General features: G+C 43.9%; 1 protein-coding gene across 1 annotated transcript in view; it reads left to right on the plus strand.

Moving 5' to 3' along the window:
- LGR5 (leucine rich repeat containing G protein-coupled receptor 5) overlaps positions 1–23,422 on the plus strand; it is a 1,130,716-nt gene that overhangs the window by 215,812 nt on the left and 891,482 nt on the right. Inside the window, exon 3 of the mRNA XM_078673922.1 lies at positions 10,595–10,666. Within this exon, the coding sequence (XP_078530048.1) occupies positions 10,595–10,666 (72 nt within the window). The remainder of the gene's footprint in view (positions 1–10,594; positions 10,667–23,422) is intronic.

The raw sequence follows: 23,422 nt of genomic DNA on the forward strand, positions 1-23,422 counted from the left end.
AGCATGTCTGCTTGTAGAGCACGCAAGATATCCGTATCTACACTCAGCCACTGTTTAGAAGAAAATATGTGAGAAACCTGATCATACAAAGGCTTCACTCTCTCTGCGTAGTGAGGCAAATAAGTACATCCTAAATTAAGAAACCCAAACAGGGATTGTAACTTTTTCATTGTGTTGGGAGACTTCAAGGCAACGCACTTCTGGAGCAAGTCTGGAGGTAAACCCTTGCCCTCGCTGGATAATTAATATTCAAGGAAAGTCACTGTCAGGTAGGCAATCATCAATTTTTTTCAATTAATTTTATAACCATGTGATGTCAAGAAAGTTACCTCTCTATCTACCCTGGTAGGGTGTAGATTCAAGTCATCATCTGTTGTAAGATGTCCATGATTCATGCTGAAAATAAGTCTGGACTATTCTATAGCCCACAGGCAAACGTCGGAATGAAAACTGCACCTTCACCAAAACAAAAAGTGGTTAGATATTCACTTTCAGGTGCTATATTTCGACCAAAGAACCCATTGAAAATATCCAGGGTCTTTGATGATTTATTTTCTGTTGTAGGTGTTTATTTGTTCAACTAAGGCCTTCCGCTTAGTTTCTCAGATGAGCTGTTGGTACCCTCTGATTGTAACTTTGAAAGAGTCTATTTCCACTTATCATTTGCTGGTTCTCCCTTTCCGTTCCAGTTGTTTGCAGTGTTGCTTAGTCATGTGCCATGGCTTATGTTTTGGTTTTTGCTGTGTTGCTTTATTTCAGGGGGGGCCAGAGTGTCAGTGCAGTTGGTTATCCACTTGTTGAAGTCCTCTATGCCACCGAATATCTGTGGGTTCCAGTTAGGTCATCCATTACCATATGTTTCTAAAGATGCTGTTAATTACACCCATATTTAAGCTATTTACATTTGTTTTCAAATATTTCCATTGTTTGTTTTTTTCAATGTCATTGTTTTTGAGTAAAACGGAAGATGATCAGTTGAAATGTGGCTGTGTATTCCTTGTCAATTGACAAAGCTAATGTTTTTTTAGACAGACTTCCTGAATATTTGTTCATCCAATTCACTTGTGGAATGTTTTAAGCTGCTCATGGAAAGCCCTGTTCCAGCGGGGCTGAACAGACCTCTTATTCCACTGCCATTTCTGTGGTGGGTTGGAGCCCTTGAAGGCCAGTTTTAAAAGACAAGGGCCGCTTCTGGTGCATCTGTCACTTTCCCTAGCACCCTGAGTGTTGCTCTAAACATCAACTGTCACACTCCAACTGTCACTGGCAAATCGCTGCCTTTGATGGAGCCCTCACATAAAATCCATATCTTTCATTCCATGCCACACATTCTTTGCCATTAGTCTGTGTGTGCTTGGTCATCTTGGCTCTATTATTTCAGGATGTAATGAAATGAGATTGTAAGCATGACAGGGTGGGTTGGTAGTAGTGTATCACTAAATACTTTGTACACACTGGTTCTACCATTGGATCGTCTGGGTGGCAACATAAATTGTGGCGAATTTATTTAAAGCACTGAGATGCTAGCATGACTCTGCTTGCCAATTCCTGGTACTTAGGGTGGTCTGCCTGCTTTGCCTACAAATGTAGGTAGTACTCCATCAAACAGCTATGCATAGAAGAGTCCCTCACCACCCCTTGTTGTAAATATTTTTGTCCACCCTAAGCGTGGAAGGGTATACTCAGACATGAGTCCCTTGCTCATTGCACCATCAGGATTCAAGCAAGCCGAGCCGAAGACGGCTGTAATGCCAGAAACCGGTCCCCGGAAGCTTGTTTCCTTCCCAGTGTAAGAATTGGCTTTTGTAGTTTGGTTTGCCCTGTTCCCATCATGCACTGGGACAGGAACAGACTAATTTGCATACAGCCAGGTTCTGAAACTGGGATGGTGCAATGAGCTAAAAAACGGTGTTGGATCTAGCCCTGATCTTTTGACTGGGTGAGAGTATTCTGCTTAATTCAGAGACTCTGTCCCTCACCACCCCTTGTTGTAAATATTTTTGTCCACCCTAAGCGTGGAAGGGTATACTCAGACATGAGTCCCTCGCTCATTGCACCATCAGGATTCAAGCAAGCCGGGCCGAAGACGGCTGTAATGCCAGAAACCGGTCCCCGGAAGCTTGTTTCCTTCCCAGTGTAAGAATTGGCTTTTGTAGTTTGGTTTGCCCTGTTCCCATCATGCACTGGGACAGGAACAGACTAATTTGCATACAGCCAGGTTCTGAAACTGGGATGGTGCAATGAGCTAAAAAACGGTGTTGGATCTAGCCCTGATCTTTTGACTGGGTGAGAGTATTCTGCTTAATTCAGAGACTCTGTCCCTCACCACCCCTTGTTGTAAATATTTTTGTCCACCCTAAGCGTGGAAGGGTATACTCAGACATGAGTCCCTTGCTCATTGCACCATCAGGATTCAAGCAAGCCGGGCCGAAGACGGCTGTAATGCCAGAAACCGGTCCCCGGAAGCTTGTTTCCTTCCCAGTGTAAGAATTGGCTTTTGTAGTTTGGTTTGCCCTGTTCCCATCATGCACTGGGACAGGAACAGACTAGTTTGCATACAGCCAGGTTCTGAAACTGGGATGGTGCAATGAGCTAAAAAACGGTGTTGGATCTAGCCCTGATCTTTTGACTGGGTGAGAGTATTCTGCTTAATTCAGAGACTCTGTCCCTCACCACCCCTTGTTGTAAATATTTTTGTCCACCCTAAGCGTGGAAGGGTATACTCAGACATGAGTCCCTTGCTCATTGCACCATCAGGATTCAAGCAAGCCGGGCCGAAGACGGCTGTAATGCCAGAAACCGGTCCCCGGAAGCTTGTTTCCTTCCCAGTGTAAGAATTGGCTTTTGTAGTTTGGTTTGCCCTGTTCCCATCATGCACTGGGACAGGAACAGACTAATTTGCATACAGCCAGGTTCTGAAACTGGGATGGTGCAATGAGCTAAAAAATGGTGTTGGATCTAGCCCTGATCTTTTGACTGGATGAGAGTATTCTGCTTAATTCAGAGACTCTGTCCCTCACCACCCCTTGTTGTAAATATTTTTGTCCACCCTAAGCGTGGAAGGGTATACTCAGACATGAGTCCCTTGCTCATTGCACCATCAGGATTCAAGCAAGCCGGGCCGAAGACGGCTGTAATGCCAGAAACCGGTCCCCGGAAGCTTGTTTCCTTCCCAGTGTAAGAATTGGCTTTTGTAGTTTGGTTTGCCCTGTTCCCATCATGCACTGGGACAGGAACAGACTAATTTGCATACAGCCAGGTTCTGAAACTGGGATGGTGCAATGAGCTAAAAAATGGTGTTGGATCTAGCCCTGATCTTTTGACTGGGTGAGAGTATTCTGCTTAATTCAGAGACTCTGTCCCTCACCACCCCTTGTTGTAAATATTTTTGTCCACCCTAAGCGTGGAAGGGTATACTCAGACATGAGTCCCTTGCTCATTGCACCATCAGGATTCAAGCAAGCCGGGCCGAAGACGGCTGTAATGCCAGAAACCGGTCCCCGGAAGCTTGTTTCCTTCCCAGTGTAAGAATTGGCTTTTGTAGTTTGGTTTGCCCTGTTCCCATCATGCACTGGGACAGGAACAGACTAATTTGCATACAGCCAGGTTCTGAAACTGGGATGGTGCAATGAGCTAAAAAACGGTGTTGGATCTAGCCCTGATCTTTTGACTGGGTGAGAGTATTCTGCTTAATTCAGAGACTCTGTCCCTCACCACCCCTTGTTGTAAATATTTTTGTCCACCCTAAGCGTGGAAGGGTATACTCAGACATGAGTCCCTTGCTCATTGCACCATCAGGATTCAAGCAAGCCGGGCCGAAGACGGCTGTAATGCCAGAAACCGGTCCCCGGAAGCTTGTTTCCTTCCCAGTGTAAGAATTGGCTTTTGTAGTTTGGTTTGCCCTGTTCCCATCATGCACTGGGACAGGAACAGACTAATTTGCATACAGCCAGGTTCTGAAACTGGGATGGTGCAATGAGCTAAAAAACGGTGTTGGATCTAGCCCTGATCTTTTGACTGGGTGAGAGTATTCTGCTTAATTCAGAGACTCTGTCCCTCACCACCCCTTGTTGTAAATATTTTTGTCCACCCTAAGCGTGGAAGGGTATACTCAGACATGAGTCCCTTGCTCATTGCACCATCAGGATTCAAGCAAGCCGGGCCGAAGACGGCTGTAATGCCAGAAACCGGTCCCCGGAAGCTTGTTTCCTTCCCAGTGTAAGAATTGGCTTTTGTAGTTTGGTTTGCCCTGTTCCCATCATGCACTGGGACAGGAACAGACTAATTTGCATACAGCCAGGTTCTGAAACTGGGATGGTGCAATGAGCTAAAAAACGGTGTTGGATCTAGCCCTGATCTTTTGACTGGGTGAGAGTATTCTGCTTAATTCAGAGACTCTGTCCCTCACCACCCCTTGTTGTAAATATAGAAGAGTGCCCTAGACATGTCCACTGGACACAGTCTTATAAGAAACAATGCATTTGGGCACATACACCTTCTTTGGGATCCTGAATGAAAGACCTCTACAGGGAAGATGTGTACTATGGCCACTGAAGCCTGACAGAAGAACTAGGTCATCTCGCAAACAAAATATTAATGCCTCCTTACTCCTGTCCCCCTAAGCTCTGGAAAACAGAACAGCATTCAAGTGATTTTCATCTGTTGGGTAGGCTGGGTCAGCTCAGTGGAATGGTTGCGGACCACTGTTGGTGTTTCTAATTGGTGGTATAACCATAAAAATTAACTATTATTCTCAGGTCTATGGGCAAATATGGAAGGTGATGTGTGATTCTGTATCTGGTTGTGACCTGTATTTGATTTTATTTTCTGGCAGGTGTTGGTCACGCTCGTCTTAGTAATTACCAGTGTCCCATTAGGCATTAATTAACATAGCTGCCTAGGGAATCATCCACCTTCAAATGAGAACCTGTCTTGTTATCTGTAGAAAGTCACAAAAAGTTAGATTTGCTTAGAGTAATAAAATTATTTCTTTTGGCTCTTACTCTTTGTTGGTGGTGTCAAAAAAGGTAGTATTGACCTTAGGAGATGGACCTGTAGATCAATAAGTGTATCATAATACTAATAAAAGATAACATACTCAAATAATTATTTACTTAATATGTTTCTCATTGTAAAGTGAACAAAGTGATACCTTTGGGTGCTGTCATTTATCATGACATTGGTTATGTCGTGTGTAAGATCATGAGCAGTGCATTACAAAACATGAGTTCTGTTTAGTTTACATAACTAGAACTGGTGAATTTCAATGGCTTTCTGATATGTTTTATAACCATAACTTCACTTCAACTGTGTTTTTCAGTAACGTTTTCAATCTTTTTTAAATGCAAGTGATAATAATTTAAGAGTTGCAATCTAGGGCCAGATGTAGATCGCCCAATACCGGTCGGTAACGGCCGAAATTACCGAATTTCGGCAGTTACCGACTGGTATTGGGTTTTTGAGATGTAGGTGGCATATTTTAAGCATTCGGTATTTTACCGAATCGGTAATTTAAGGATTCGGTAAAGTATCGAATTCTTAACATACCGATTTGGTAAATTACCGAATCCAGGATGTAGGAAGCACTCAAGTTAGTGCATTCCTCAGTTAAGGATTCGTTATTTACCACCAACTAGAAGCATTTTTTTGCTTTTCCAACAGTGCCATGTTGCAGACATACATGCCCTTAGGGCATGTATGTCTGCAACATGTGCACCCATGCACAATTGAGGCGTGCAACAGGGTGTCAAAGTGACACCCTGCCACCCTTCAATTTTTCCCCCAATTACCGAATCGGTATTTACCGATTCGGTAATTGACATTCTTTCCTATGGGCCTCCAGGTCCATAGGATTGAATGGCAATTACCGAATCGGTAAATACCGATTCGTACCAATTCAGTAATTTTTTAGGAAAAATTACCTACATCTCATTTGCCTGTTCTTAAATACAAATCGGTATGATTCGGTATTTAAGAATCGGTAATCTGGGATTACCTACATCTGGCCCCTAGTCTTCAATTTAACTGTGTATTTTCATTTAATATATGCTATGTTTTTGCTCAAAACTTTGCACACCCCTGGCTAAAGTGAGGCATGCTAAATTCCATCAATATTTGTTTCAGGAAAAACTTCTGAGAACTACACCAAAACTTTACTCGTCGAAGAGCCTGTGCTTTTCTTGGTGTGATGTAATTCCATCCTGTAGTTTTCAAGATACTGGTGTTCACATAATGTGTCAGACGTCCATCGAAGAGTTAAAAATTTGAGATATTATGACCATTGAAAACGTTTTAAAAATGTGCTTATACTTTAGCACCAAATGATGAATTTGCACAAATTAGATAAAACGTAGCATGTTTAACTTACGCTTTATAATTTTAATATGTGAGGATCCCTCAATGTTGCTTGGGGGAAAAGGGGGAGAAATATAAGTGTTCACTTGCTAATAACTGTGGCTTGTTTTAACAAACACATATAAAACATAGTAGTAATTCGGCATGGTGAGTTAACTGTTCCACTTTATGGACCGGAACGAAACTTCTAACAGACATTTTCATGTACTAATAACTTTGTACGTTTCTGCAAGAAATATGATAGGCTTCTAGAAAGTTAAAACCAGTGCAGGAATTGTAAATTTCATACATTCCTGTCACAGGAGGGTAAAATCGAGGGGAGGGGGGAAACAAAAAGCCTTTGATTTGCCAATATTTATTTTATTTATTTATTTGTTTGTTTGTTTATTTATAAAGTTTTATATAGCGCGAACAAGATCCCGAGGGATATCAACGCGCTTTACAATAGAATGGGAGGAAGGACATAATAGCTGTGGTGCAGTTTCAAAGATCTGTATGAAACTTGACCGACAGCAAATTTAGCTAACATTTAATATTTGGGTTTCATGATGATCTATCAAGGATCAAAGAACAGAGGGCCAGACGTAAGACCCTTTTTTGCAGCCGCAACCGGGAGACCCTCCTGTTTGCCGCCGCAAAAAACGGTAAAAGCATGTACAAATGCTATTTTGTGAGTCCTTGACTCGCAAAATAGCATTTGCGACTCTTGTCATTAGGAAGGGGCCTCCCTTCCTAATAGCAAATCAACATGCTATGTACTAGTATTTTCCGTCTGTATTTTCAGCCCCAAAACACTCACAAGTAGTGTTTTTCAAGTAGGTGGTAAACCACTTGCAAAGGGGAAGGGGTCTGCAGGGGACACCTTCCCCTTTATGAGTATGTTGGAAAATATTTTGAGTTTCGTTTTTCTTTTTTAAATGCATCCCGTTTTCCTTTAAGAAAAACGGGCGCATTAAAAAAAAAAGCTACTTTATTAAAAATCAGTCCCAGACATGGTGGTCTGCTGAGCCCAGCAGACCACCATCCCTGGGAGGTCTGCCATTCCCAATGACTCACAAATTGAGAGAGGCTCATTAATATTAATGAACCTCGCAATTTGCGACCCCATTGGGAATAGCAAACAATGTGAAATACACTGTTGTACATCGGGAATTGCGCCTCGCTAATTGTGACTCTCAAAAGAGTCGCAGTTTGCGATGCACACTTTTCTTCGTACATCTGGCCCAGAATGTGTTCTGTCTGTTTTTGAGGAGTAACGTCTACATATATACATTGTAAGAAATTGGTTTATTAGTTGTATAGGATGTGAAGTTTGCACAAGTAATGCGTCCACAATTGATTCCTTATTGGGAACCAAGTTCCCCATTTCAGAACTTGACTCCCTCAGGGTAGTGAAGCAGATCAGTTAAGATGGTGTAGGCTAGTAATCTTCATCCACTGACACGCAACAACACTTGATACATTATTGTCCAGTTACTGCTTTTTCTTTGATAAAGGCAAAGCATTAATTTACAAAGATGTACATCAGGTAGATGAAAATACCTTTGATGACATTTAGAAATCACACTTGTACCCTAGTGACCCTAGTGGGTCATGAACCCCATAATCACTGTACACCCCACCTATACTAGATGCAACATCACAATATAAGGGGTGTCCTTTTAAATTAAGCATGCCTATTGGCTTTGTCAAGGGGTCACCATATAAACATATAAGGCAAGCTCACTGACTTTGTCAAGGGATAACTACATTAGAAGAACCATAATCATGTTAGAATTCACTATGTTACCAATGGAATTTAAAAAAGCATCACAATGCTCACCAAAATCATTCTTTAAATAAAACATTGCAAGTCAAATAACATGTCAAACTTTTTTTTACACTCATTAGGCCGTATAAAATGCAGCCATAATACAACCTTGCCAAGAGGTCATTATTTCAAAGACCTCCGAAACTTAGAGCGATTGTTGTAAATATATCTTACTGAAGGCTGCTGCACTCAGTAAGATATGTTATGTCTTGCAGCCCCCACATAATCTTTTGAGAATGTTGTTGGTGCCACTTCTTGGGGCATCACAACAGAGAAATCATGCCAACATCAAGACCTTGTAGGGTATTTTGGGACGCTCTGGATAACAGCAGTGAATAAACAATGGACGGGACTCCTGCTGTTATTTTTACTCAAGTTTCCTGTATATATTGTATACGCTGCATGTCTCTTTTGTTTTTTCTTTTATTCTTCTGGGTGCATGTGCCCACTGGTCACCCAGGTGCAAGGAGAAATGAAGGAGGGCAGTGCTGGGAGTCCCCTCCCGGCTACCCTCTTGCCTCCCCCGCACACCTCTTGTGCAGTGCCTGAGAGCTGGCACATCTTTGACTGCTCTCACGTGGAAGCAACTTGTCTCCGCTCACTTTCGCTGTATTCTGATGGTACTGAGCCTCTCCCTTTGTAGCTCTGGACCCTGGGATGGGATTTTCGGTCTGCCTTATGTGTCAGTCCTCTGGAGAATTCTGAATCTGGGAGGGGTCTCCCACACATGCCTGCTTCCTCAACAATCATTTAAAAACAGAGGTGCCAAATCTCAGGCACTGCCTGGCCTGGGGGTATCTTTCAGAAATTGCATTGGAGCACCATGCGATCTGGTTCTCAGTGTAGGCATGTTAAAATGAGCAGATTTTAAAAGGTGAATAACTCGGGCCCTGTTGAGCAGATTTCTGTGATTTTTGGCTCATTATGCTTCTGGTGCCGAGCTCTAGCCACCAGAAACAGACCTCCTGGCTTCTAAAAGGGTGTACTTTGTGGGAGATGGTTCTACTGGCTCCCTTCACCAGTCTTCTCATCGTCTGGCTCCTTTCTTGCTGGTGGGGGCTTCCTGCTTAGTCCTTCTGCTACCAGCCAGCAAAGCACCATCCTATCCACACACCCAAGCCCCAGAGCCTCCTGGCGGGCTTGCAGGACACTTAGAGCAGCAGTGTAGAACAGATCTTCCCCCAACTTGTCTTCAGCGCCATAAAGAGGCCAGCACCACTGGCCCTGGTGAGACCCACCTGGTCATGGGGTCAGTTGCAGACAAAATCATTAGTGCATCTTTGTAGGACATCAGGGGGCTTTTCTTTCTAAATGTCCATGATTCTGCTTTTGTCGACTTCCAGGTCCAGGGTCTAGCTCACTGTTTCTCCCTTGTGCAGGAGTACATAAGTCTAGGTGGTTAGTTGTAGATTCCAGAGACAGCGGGCCAATCCTAGGATTCTACACCATCCCTCCACCCCTGTTGCAACCCTCCTTCTCAGCATAATGGACAATCCAATATGGCGCGCTCACGTTTTCTACGTGAAAAGCCCCTGCTCCACATAAAGCTGACCTCACTGTGAGCAACCTTCTCGCAAAAACTTCTCCTGTGTTTGGCTCCATATGTCTGGGCTTCCTCCCTTGTTCAGTGGTACTGGGCAGGCCTGGGCTGAAGCAGCCCAGGTCAGGGTGACAGCTAATTACCAGATGCAGATTTTCCTCCCATCCTTCTCAGGAGTTGAATCAATCACTGATAAATGCTCCCTTTGTTTGGGGATCCTTTGTTCCCTCTGCTGGGCAGTAGAGTAATTAAATTGGCCCAGCAGGGAAGCAAAAGGCTTGGAACTGATTATGAGCTGAGCCAGAAAATATGACAATACCTGCTGACCCATAAGATGTATATGAATGTTATTGAAACCTGCAACATCAACTCTGTGTATGTTTCACCCCAGTTTGAAACCTTGCTGGACTGTGTGGGCCTAAGTGGGGCTAAACTGAACTTTAATGCAAATTTCACCTATGTCTCTAATACAGTGAAAACACTATAGATTTTCCATTAAACCCTACAGATTTTTTATGAATGCCCACTAATATCATAAGGCCTACCACAGGTCATCAGGCCTGCTGCGCCAAGCACTGGGCCGCACACTAAATAAGTCTCACACGTGCACCCCTGCACACAAACTTGTGTACACTAACTGGGCCTCAGCAGCCTTCTCTTAAAAGTCAGACACTGGAGGTAAACAGGCGTAGTCCAATTACTAGGAAAATACAATGGTTGAGACTCAGGTAGGAAGACTCACTCACAGTGAAGATCTAAAAACTGATCAAAGTAAAAAAATCTGTGTGGACTAAATTGGTGGAACCCATTTTGATTTAAAAAAATTGGGTGGCATGTCAAAACCACATCAAGTTGATTATATTTACGCTTTCTCTCCTTGTCTCTTTCAGACGACTTGCAGGAAATGATTTGAAATACATTCCAAAAGTAGCATTTGCAGGTCTTTCAAGGCTTAAGGAGTTGTAAGTATTTTTGATTTTAATTATGACATGTTCCTGGGATTAAATTAATGTATCTTTCATTAAATATATGATTTAAATATTTGAACTAGTTATTTTTAAATAATTCAATGGAAACAGATATTTTATAGTCAAACTACAAAGATGCAGAGTGCTAGTTAGGTGGTGTGAAATAAATTGAAGACTTTCTTGTAAAATATGCATAATTCTCCTGAGAACTACAGAGCCAGTTCAATAAGGTACGAAGGTTGCTTGGTTCCTGTGGGCTCCTCCCGACCTTGGCGACTCTGCATCGCTACTTTCCCCTTTAAACTTGCGGTGCTGCATGACATCCACAGCTCATATATTCATCAAAGCTGTTTACCCCGGCGGAGAGACCATGCCGCCACCCTCCCGGCTAGGCTCCCTGCATGGGGTATGAGAGCACTTTCCCGCGACCACAGAAATTTTAAAGCACACTGTAATCTCAAATATCATTGACCAGAAATACCTCTCCCCTCTCAAGAAAGCTTCATGCGTAACTGAGGCAAATTTAGGATTAAAGAAAACAAATTGCTCCTCTAGTAGAGGGTGGGAAGTAAGACAAGGAAACACAGCAGGGTAGATCTTTCCAGACAGACTCAAAATGGGTCACACTCAGCATCCAGGACTTTTGTTAGATGAGGAGCTCCCCAATGAGGCTCATTGGGCTAGGATATGAGGACGTTCCCCTACAACCAAGTGCTGCCCTCAGAACCCAATCAATCGGGGTGATATAGCGGTAAAGCGTCTAACCTAATTTGCCATATTGTGTCCTAACAATCCCCCTAAACCTCACAGTCCTAACTCCTTCTCCATCACCCTCCTCCCCAACCTATCTACGTCAGCAGCCAAAAATCTTAAACACAAACTCATGAAACAACACCCCAAATTGCTCATCGCGGACTTCCACTACAATGCCCTCAACGATACCCAAAGCCAGGGAAACTAACATAAATATTCCTAATGTCACTGGCATGAAAAACATCCTCTGCAATACAAGGTCATTACCTAAACATACATCTGAAGTATGGGACCTTATTTCCACTAACGAACCTGATCTATGTTTCATCACTGAAACTTGGCTCAAACCTCACTCTACCCCCACTATTACATTGGCCATTCCAACTGGTTATAAAATAATTAGACTAGACCGCCCCAAGAAAATAGGAGGAGGCATCGCAATTATACATAAACAAAATATCAACTGTACCATTTTAGCAGAACTTAGCTCTCCCGAGATCGAATTACTGATCTTCAAATATGCTCTCTTCCCCAAACAAACTAGAATGGGTGCCCTTGTGTACCGCCCTCCGGGACCCAGCACGAACTTCGTAAACACGCTACTTGAGAATCTAGCACCTTATGTGCACAACGACAAAGATTTCTTATTAGTAGGAGATTTTAACATAACAGTGAACAGAAAGACTGTAAGGAAGCACAATCCATTTTAAATGACCTCTCTTTACTAGGACTAACAACATGGGCCCAACACACCTGGCAGGACACACTCTAGATCTCATACTAGCTAAATTCCCCATAGTTACCTGTTTACCTCCCACTCAAGTCAGCTGGACCGACCATTTTATTATTGAGTTCCACACCTCCCATCCTATCTCCACTCCCCACGGGTCGACCTCCATCCCTAAAGAACGGCGTCAATGGCACAAAGTTAACGGGGCCACTTTTTCAGAAAAATTCATTGAACCCTTCACTATTACTCCCAAAAATATTGATAATGCCATTGAAAAATTTGAAATAGTTACTAAGATGGTCATAAATGAGATAGCCCCCCTAAAACAATTCAGACCCCGACCAGCCAAAAAACAAGAAATATGGTTCTCTGAAGAGCTTAGGACATTAAAACAAAAAGCCAGAAAACTATAAAAGAAATGGAGGACCTCCCATCTTGCCATCAATAGGAGCCATTACTGGGACTCCCTAACCACTTACCATAAAGCCATCCGAACTGCGAGGAAAACCCACTTAACATCCCTTATCACGGTCGCAGACAATTCCCCCAGGGTCTTATACCAGGTTCTACAATCCTTTACCAAGCCAGCAGCATGTGAAAGCCCCGACATTTCCTCACAAAAGCTCTGCGACGAAATATCCCAATTCTTCTCGAATAAAATAGACACCATATACGAGAAAATAGTCAACTCCAATAATACTTTGACTACCAATACAGCTACCTTCTTTTATGACGCAGAATACAACAAATGCTCCTACACCCTAGATATATTTCCCCCTATCACTCCTAAGGAGCTGTCATCACTTACCATGCAGATTAAAAGTGGCAGCCCCGATGATATCATCCCAGCAAAACTTATGCCCACCCTGTTGGAAGTTCTAGGCCCTACGTTTGAAATACTTGTCAACTTATCACTGAGCACAGGCTCTGTCCCCAAACAATGGAAGCAGGCATTTGTTAGGCCTATTAGGAAGAACACTGCTACTCCGTGGACCGAATTAGCAAATCTGAGGCCCATCTCCCTGCTACCATTTTTAGGAAAACTTACCGAGAAATTTGTAAATCGACATCTATCCAGCTACATTGAAACAGCTGGCGGCCTAGACTACTCCCAATCTGGTTTTAGGCCGAAACATAGTAGAGAGTCCACCCTTCTGTCTGTTACCGACGACCTCCATATGCTCCAGGACAAGGGCTACTCTGTAATTCTAGTGCTATTAGATCTGTCGGCAGCGTTCGACATCGTGTCGCATAACATCCTTATTGACCGGTTGTCGAACGTAGGTATTAAGAACAAAGCCCTTGCCTGGCTAAAGAGTTTCCTATCCGATCGCACCCAGACTGTCACCATGGGTGAATATCGGTCAACAGAGGTAGAGATTACAAAAGGGGTGCCACAGGGCTCTTGTTTGAGCCCAACACTTTTCAACATCTATGTGGCACCCCTGGCAAGAGTGATGCGCAAATTTGGTTTTATCCCTGTGTCTTATGCGGATGACACGCAGCTCCTCTTTCCCTTTCTAAATCTCACCACTGAACTAAGGAACTCCTTCTCTGCTGGCATGGAAGCCATCGCACAGTGGATGTCAACCAACTATCTCCAGTGCAACGTCAACAAGACGGAAGTCATGCTATTCGGAGAGGCCAAAATACTGTGGCCCCCGGATTGGTGGCCATCTGATCTCGGTACTGTACCAGAGCCCAAACAGGTCGTGAAAAATCTAGGGATCCGCCTCGACCAAGAACTGTCGCTTAAGCAACACAGTAACTTCGTGGCTGGCTCATGCTTTCACATCATTAGCATGATGCGAAAAATCTTTCCCCTGCTACCAGATTCATGCAGGAAAACCCTAGTACAGGCCCTTATCTTGAGTCGTATCGATTATTGTAACGGATTGCTTCTCTCTGCCAATGAGGGAGTGCTGGACAGACTCCAGGTAGTCCAAAACACGGCAGCCCGCCTTGTCCTAAATGCCCCTCCGAGAACAGCATCAAAGCCACTCCTCAACAAACTACACTGGCTCAATATTCGACAAAGGGCAAAATTCAAAATATGCTGTATCATTCACAAAAGCATAAACGGACAGGGCCCTACCTACTTGGAACAGAAATTCACTCCCTACATCCCCTCCAGATCGCTTAGATCTGGTAAAAGCCATCTGCTGGTAGTACCGCGTGCCAAAAAAGCCAGACACAGAGGGAAAGCATTATCTGTCACAGGACCCACATTGTGGAACAGACTTCCCCTGACCCTCAGACTCTGCACTGAACATCTGAAATTCAGAAAACAACTTAAAACCGTGCTATTTATAAATGAGATCTAGCTCCACCCTTACTACTTCATCTGTGGTTTCGAATCCGGCACCAAAAGCGCAGAGATACTCCTGTTGGAGTCGATTCCAGCGCTATACAAACTCACAAATAAATAAATAAACGGCCCCTAGAGAACAGACCTCCTCTTTTACACTACCCGTCCTGTGAAATTGTACGCATTGCTAACAAAATACCTACGGATTAGCAAAGCCACTAACATCCCATACGGCCGTATACTATCAATCTCTGACTCGCCCACGTTCAAAGGTAATGCTACCACAACCATCTTAAAAAATGGAACTATCATGATAGAAGCCAATGATGCCAACCTACACACTTTTGAATCCATATCTCCGACACTAAAACGCGCAATATCACTGCAGCAAAAAACCTTCCCCTTTAATGACTCTCCCCCACAGGCCAATAAACAAAATGAAACCCTCACAAATCATACCACTAACCCCACTCGCTCTCTTGCCACCCACCTCCCTCTCAATGAAACATTCACAAGTCGCACCTCTAACTCCACTCACCCCCTCATAACCGACCTTACCCCCACCACAACCAGTAGAGACCCCACTATACCGGGAAGGACACTGGTACACACCGCTACCCTAGATTGCAGAATAGGGTATACTCACCCACCGACACACTTAAAAATCCAACTCAGTATACCAGCTTAGGTCAGATCCCCACCATTAATCCCACCCCTCAACCCCTCAATTCATTCAACACAGAAACATGGTAAACTGAATTCTCTTACCCAATAATGGACACACTAGTCCCACCAGCATCTTCAATCATGAAGAAAGACAAGAAGGACTGCCAAAGTGGAGAAATAGCCATTATTTGCAAGAACAACATCAAAATGAGTAAAACAGACACCTTCTGTTACAATGAATTTGAACATTTCAGCACCACCATAAGGATGAAAGACAGCACAGCAATGAAATGCCACTTGCTCTCCCACCCTCTAGGTAACACAATATCCTTCGGCGGACAACAAGCAGACATGATAACACACTGGAACACGGGTTGCGCTCCGGTAATGGGCGTTTTCCATCAGATTGCCCAAGCAATCCTACTTTTAAAAGAGGCCCGTGCGCTAGTCATCTAGATTACATATTGGTCTCTATGTGCCTATGGCTAATGCTTTTGGACTTGAAGGTGGATAACCGTATAGAAAGTGACCACCTCCCTTTAAATTTGACCATTTATAATTCGCTATTTGCGTCCCTCACCAAGCTGAGTCCTTGCGGTCACACTCGATCCGATGACCCTCTAGAGTCCAATAACCGCAGATCCCTAAAATGGCCTGCTGTTATGAGTAATGCGAGTATCATAAAGAAAATTTATGATTCTTATGTAATTGTAATGTCACCATTAGTTGACAATAACATTGAGGGCACCTCCTTAACAGAGGTGCATGGGAAACTGATGTCACAGCTTAGAGAGACCCTCTTAAAAGGGACGAAGCAAGTACAATTTGGCCAGAAAAAAATGTATCTGAAGGAAGGTCTCTGGTATAGCAGAGCCTGCCGTCAGGCCAAATCTGAACTAACAAAAGCTGTAAAAGGGAACCACATTGATATTATTAGAGATAAAAGAATGCAGTATAAAAAAAACAATTCAACTTGCAAAAAAGGAATGGGATGGAAAAGTCTGGTCGGACTTGCTTTCAGCATGTAAACTGGAAGACCAATCCTCCTTCTGGAACCTGATTGCGAGTGGTACTAAAGATGGAAACCCATCAAGGGACAGGTTTCTTGAAGAAAGCGTCTGGGTCAATAATTTTTCATCCCTGTACTCGTGGGGTGGGGACGATGAAGAGGGGACACATGGGAACACAGAACTAGACTCGTGTGCTACACCCCTAACATTTAGCTTGTCTGACACTATACTAGCAATTAATGCAGTTAAACAGGGTAAAGCTCCGGGCCCAGATAGAATACCTGGCGATCTCTGGAAACACGAGTACCTCTTGTGGGCTCCGTATATTAATCTGCTCAGCAATGACATTTTAAGGGGGGGCCACAATTCCGGAGACTTGGCGGGCCGCGAAATTGTAGCCATCTTTAAAAAGGGAGATAGACTCAACCCATCCCATTACAGACCAATCAGTCTGATAGATGTGCTTCAAAAGATTTTTGCACGCCAACTTTTAAGCAAGTTAAATACCTGGATCGAGGATAATTCTATTTTAACAAAATATCAGGCAGGGTTTAGAGTTCGTATCAGTACGGTAGACCAAGTCTTTAGATTTTTATGTTTAATTTGGAAATACATTAATATAAGGAACTCTCACCTAATGTAGCTTTTGTGGACCTCAGGGCCGCCTTTGATTTGGTCCTGAGGGGGAAACTATGGAAATCACTAAAGGACATGGGAGTCCCCGCGGACATACTTCAACAACTAATCAGGCTGCATGAGGGGAATTATGCAAGAGTGAGGTGGGGACCTAATGGAGAGTTAACGGAAAGAATAGACATAAAGAGAGGTGTAAGGCAAGGCTGCGTTATGGCGTCAACCCTCTTCTCTCTTTATGTAAATGACATCCCAGACACCCTCTTGGTCTGTGAGCATGACTCTCCCAAGTTGTGTGGTCAAGCCGTTCCGGCACTACTATTTGCGGATGACACGATTTTAATCTCCCAGACCCCTAAAGGACTACAGAATCTATTGAACAAATTTTGTTCATATTGCTTGGACAAAAGCCTTGAAATTAACTCTTCTAAAACCAAGGTCATGTCAATCAGTCCACATAAGGGTTTTAACAAAGCTTTTAGTGTAAATAACGAGAATATCAAACAGGTCCAAAATTTTAAATACTTGGGTATTAGCCTCGATTCTAAAATGAATTGGAAATCGCAAATAGAAAAATCGAGGTTAACGTTAATACAAAACCAAGCCCCTATAATAAGGAAGCATAAAAACAGTTTTTTCAAGGCAGTATCACCAGCAATTAAGCTATTCAAGTACAAAGCTCAATCGGCCACCTTGTGTGGGGCAGAATTGTGGGGCCATGTAGTTAGAGACTCTTTTTCAGTACAGGAAAACAGCTTTTTTAGACAACTTTTAGCTGTTCCAGGTTGTACTCCTTTAATTCCTTTATTTTGGGATTTAAACATACATCGTTCTGACGACCATGCTTCTCTACGTCCGCTGCTCTATTGGGTTCGTTTGTGGTCCACTGACAAGTTAGTGGATTATAGAGCAGCATTAAAGGAAATTATACAGATAAAAAATATTACTAGATTGACCTGGTTAATGCATATTGAAAAATGTTTTTTAAAATTGGGCCTACATAGTTTTTGGACAGATCCTGATTCCCTTACTCATCGCTCCAAAAAGTTATTAAAAGCACGGTATTGGGAATTTATCCACAGTTACCCCCTCCAAAACTCAAAAACTGGGAAACTGACACTTAAATTCTTTGATGTTAAAACCGATTGTAAATTCGAATGTTTTATGGTTGAAATTTTGCCTTCAATGGCAAAGTCATTGTATTTAAAGTATCGCTATGGTATCCTACAACTAAAAACGAGTACTTCAAAGTGGGCGTGTAATACAGGCCCTGTGAGAGAATCTAAAACTGATTTGTGTGAATTATGTCACATGGGCGTTAAGGAGGACGAGGCCCATGTTTTATTCATATGTCCTGTATATCTGCAAGCAAGGAGAAAGTGGATTAAGCCCATTTGCCTTCTTTTAGGTTTTCGGAAAATCAAAGAAGGGGAAAGAGTATTTAAGGGGGATACTTCACAGGCTATAATATTTAGTCTGAGTCGCTTCCTGCTTGCCGTGGCAATGGTTAGGAAAATATATGGCCTAAAAATGTAATAGTACCCCTAGGACTTGTACCGACTAATAGTATCTTAAATAAAAATGGATGGGTACCATGGTTATTTTTACATACTAAAGCTCTAATTGTTCCTTGTATAATGGCTCCAGATTCCTTATGATCTAAACACTGTTAGTTCTACTTTTATAATACTAGCCCCTGGTATTTGCCAAAAATCCTTTTAAAAAATATTTATTGTATTTATTTATTTTTAACTATGTACTACCTCGACTGATGGATTTACATTCTGTTATAAGAACCTTTTATCTCTCAACAAATTTGGTCCCTTTTTCTAGTTAATTCCAATTGCACAAATGTTTTAAATATGCAGGTATGCTCTAATATATTTTCATTCGGTATACCAGTATATGATGATGTTTTAAATATTGTATTGTATTCTTTTATGGTTACTTAACCGAAATAAAGATTTTGAATGAATGAATGATAACACACTGTTCACTCTCACTCACCAAGAATATCTTCCTAGGTGACCTCAACCTTCACTGGAATGATAAAAGCAATACTTTAATCCAATTATTAAATGACCTCATACTCAGTAAGAACTTCTCCCAGCACTGCAAAGGTCAAACCCAAAATAAAGGCTCAACCTTGGATGCTGTCATAGCTCATGAAGAAACACTAACCATTGACAGCATCGTCCCTGTAAACTGTACAGACCATCACATCATTTTGTTTCACATCAACAAAGTGTCTCTTCACCCAACTCATACGCAAAAAACACTCCAATGGACGAGAAACATAAGACAATTTCCTCTACAGGACCTTGAAGAAAGAATGACGTCACTTCTATCACCCTCATCAGAGAACCTCTCAACAACTGAACTCACTACTTACTACAACTCAATGATGTCCTCCATCCTGGACCAAGTAGCCCCCCTGAAACTGAAAAAGGTGAGATACACTCCCTCGAGATCCTGGTTCATAAAACACGTCAACACTGAAAGAAGACAGCTCAGAGCAGCCAAAAGGCTCTGGCGAACAAAGCCATCCCAGCCCATCTGGACCAGCACAGGAAGGAATGCCGGAAATATAAAAATTAGATCACGAACGAAAAAGCCTCCTTCTCCCGTAACACTTTAGATAAGGCCATAAATTGCCCAAAAGAGCTCTTCAAAACCATCAATCAACAAATCTTCAAGCCAGCCTTAAACAACACTCAGATATCCAAAGTACTGTGTGACAAATTTGCCATCTTCTTCAATGATAAATTCACGAAAATGGAGCTCTCCCTTGATCACAACCAATCATCCAGAGGGAATCCCTCACCCAGAAATTAGGACAACAACCCCCGTCTCACTCCACAGCCTTTCTCATAAGGATCACCCCACAGGACAACAATGAGTGCAATATAACCCAAGAAACCCACACAAAACTGAGAACATGGAAGGATTTCAACCCACTTGCAGAGGGGGACATATCTGCTTTACTGGCTACATCCAAGCCCTCCTCCCACCTTGCAATCCCCCTCCCTGCCTCCCTGGCAAACAAACTCAACCATGCCCTAATACCCCTCTGGACTAAGATTATAAACATCTCCCTGAGGACTGGTGAGATAACATACTGCCTCAAACTCTGACCAGTCACGCCACTGATCAAAAAACCACGAGCAAACCCAAACGACCTCAAGAATTTCAGACCAGTCTCCAATCTTCCCTTCTTAGCCAAAACTCTAGAAAGATGTGTTCTCACACAATTTAACCTACAAATCGAAAACAACAATCTCCTGGACCCTCACCAATCGAGCTTCAGAAAAGGATGCAGCATAGAAACAGATACCTTGAACTTAGTTGATGACCTACACAAATCTCTAGATACAGACAGATGCTGCCTACTCGTACTCCTAGTCCTATCAGCGGCCTTAGACACAGTCGACCACAAGCTTCTCTTCGATTCCCTCCAAAAAAGAATTGGTGCGGACGGGGTGGTCCTATGCTGGTTTACATGCTTTCTACAAAACAGTGCCCAACAAATAAAGATAGGCAATCAGACCTCGGATATAATGGCAATAACCTGGGGTCTTCCCCAAGGCTCCATCCATCCTTTCTCCCACACCGTTCAATATTTACATGGAACGTCTCACCGTCCTCCTTAACCAAAGGTCCCATTTCACTTATACGCACATGACACCCAACTGTACATGAACATCTCCTCACTAGTACACATACACCGATTAAATGCCACCCTCAAAGAAGTTCAACACTGGCTATCTCGCAACCACCTCAAGTTCAACCAAGATAAGTCAGAAATTCTGCCCTTATCAAAGAAAGCGATACAAAAGGGGATGATGGCCGGAGCGCTTGAGCAAATCAAACATTCACCTCTAGTCAACTGATCTGGGTTTAATCCATCACCATTCTTTAGCTCACTCCGCCACCCCAGTTCGGACATGGCCATATGCAAATCAGTCTGACCCTGTGCCTCATGGGAACAGTCCAGCCCGAACTGCCAAAGCCATGTCATCCCTGGACCGGAAACAAGTATCCTGGGACCGGTTTCTGGCATTACAGCCGTCATCAGCCAGGCTAGCTTGAATCAAGTGGCAAAGCAAGCAAGGGACTCGCGTCTGAGCATACCCTGCCAACTTAGAGCGAACACAGCGATACAAAAGAGGATGATGGATGGAGCGCTTGAGCAAATCAAACACTCACCCCGAGTCAACTGATCTGGGTTTAATCCATCACCATTTTTTAGCTCACTCCGCCACGCTAGTTCAGACATGGCCATATGCAAATCAGTCAAACCCTGTGCCTCATGGGAACAGTCCAGCCCGAACTGACAAAGCCATGTCTTCCCTGGACCGGAAACAAGCATCCTGGGACTGGTTTCTGGCATTACAGCCGTCATCAGCCTGGTTAGCTTGAATTCAGGGGCAAAGTGAGCAAGGGACTCACATCTGAGCATACCCTGCCAACTTAGGGCGAACAAAGCGATACAAAAGGGGATGATGGACGGAGCGCTTGAGCAAATCAAACACTAACCCTCAGTGAACTGATCTAGGTTTAACCCATCACCATTCTTTAGCTTAATCAGCCACAGCAGTTCAGACATGTCCATATGCAAATCAGTCTGACCCTGTGCCTTATGGGAACAGTCCAACCTGAACAGCCAAAGCCATGTCTTCTCTGGACCGGAAACAAGCATCCTGGGACTGGTTTCCGGCATTACTGCCGTCATCAGCCAGGCTAGCTTGAATCAGGGTGGCAAAGTGAGCAAGGGACTCACGTCTGAGCATACCCTGCCAACTTAGGGCGAACAAAGCGATACAAAAGGGGATGATGGACGGAGCGCTAGAGCAAATCAAACACTCACCCCCAGTCAACTGATCTGGGTTTAATCCATCACCATTCTTTAGCTCACTCCGCCACCCCAGTTCAGACATGGCCATATGCAAATCAGTCTGACCCTGTGCCTCATGGGAACAGTCCAGCCCGAACTGCCAAAGCCATGTCTTTCCTGGACCGGAAACAAGCTTCCTGGGAACGGTTTCTGGCATTACAGCCGTCATCAGCCAGGCTCGCTTGAATCCAGTGGCAAAGTGAGCAAGGGACTCACGTCTGAGCATATTCGGCCAGCTTAGGGCGAACAAAGAGATACTAAAGGGGATGATGACAGAGCGCTTGAGCAAATCAAACACTCACCCCCAGGCAACTGATCTGGGTTTAATCCATCACCATTCTTTAGCTCACTCCGCCACCCCAGTTCAGACATGGCTATATGCAAATCAGTCTGACCCTGTGCCTCATGGGAACAGTCCAGCCCGAACTGCCAAAGCCATGTCTTTCCTGGACCGGAAACAAGCATCCTGGGAACGGTTTCTGGCATTACAGCCGTCATCAGCCAGGCTTGCTTGAATCCAGTGGCAAAGTGAGCAAGGGACTCACGTCTGAGCATACTTGGCCAGCTTAGGGCGAACAAAGCGATACAAAAGGGGATGATGGACGGAGCACTTGAGCAAATGAAACACTCACCCCCAGTCAACTGATCTGGGTTTAATCCATCACCATTCTTTAGCTCACTCCGCCACCCCAGTTCAGACATGGCCATATGTAAATCAGTCTGACCCTGTGCCTCATGGGAACAGTCCAGCCCGAACTGCCAAGGCCATGTCTTTCCTGGACCGGAAACAAGCATCCTGGGAACAGTTTCTGGCACTACAGCCGTCATCAGCCAGGCTAGCTTGAATCCAGTGGCAAAGTGAGCAAGGGACTCACGTCTGAGCATACCCTGCCAACTTAGGGCGAACAAAGAGATACTAAAGGGGATGATGACAGAGTGCTTGAGCAAATCAAACACTCACCCCCAGTCAACTGATCTGGGTTTAATCCATCACCATTCTTTAGCTCACTCCGCCACCCCAGTTCAGACATGGCCATATGCAAATCAGTCTGACCCTGTGCCTCATGGGAACAGTCCAGCCCGAACTGCCAAAGCCATGTCTTTCCTGGACCGGAAACAAGCATCCTGGGACTGGTTTCTGGCATTACTGCCGTCATCAGCCAGGCTAGCTTGAATCAGGGTGGCAAAGTGAGCAAGAGACTCACGTCTGAGCATACCCTGCCAACTTAGGGCGAACAAAGCGATACTAAAGGGGATGATGGACGGAGCGCTTGAGAAAATCAAACACTCACCCCCAGTCAACTGATCTGGGTTTAATCCATCACCATTCTTTAGAGCACTCCGCCACCTCAGTTCAGACATGGCCATATACAAATCAGTCTGACCCTGTGCCTCACCGGTCCTAGGAAGCTTGTTGACTGGGTGTGAGTGTTTGATTAGTTCAGATGCTCCGTCCATCAACACCCCCTTTTGTACCGCTTTGTTCGCCATAAGTTGGCAGGGTATCCTCAGACGTGAGTCCCTTACTAACTTTGCCACTGGATTCAAGCAAGCCTGGATGAAGACGGCTGAAATGCCAGAAACCGGTCCTAGGAAGCTTGTTTCCGGTCCAGGGAAGGCATGTCTTGGCAGTTCGGGCTGGACTGTTCCCATGAGGCACAGGGTCAGACTGATTTGCATATGGCCATGTCTGAACTGGGGTGGCAGAGTGGGCTAAAGAACCGTGATGCATTAAACCCAGATCTGTTGACTGGGT

This window comes from Lissotriton helveticus, chromosome 1_1 (assembly GCF_964261635.1).
Source record: "Lissotriton helveticus chromosome 1_1, aLisHel1.1, whole genome shotgun sequence".
NCBI classification, from domain to species: domain Eukaryota; kingdom Metazoa; phylum Chordata; class Amphibia; order Caudata; family Salamandridae; genus Lissotriton; species Lissotriton helveticus.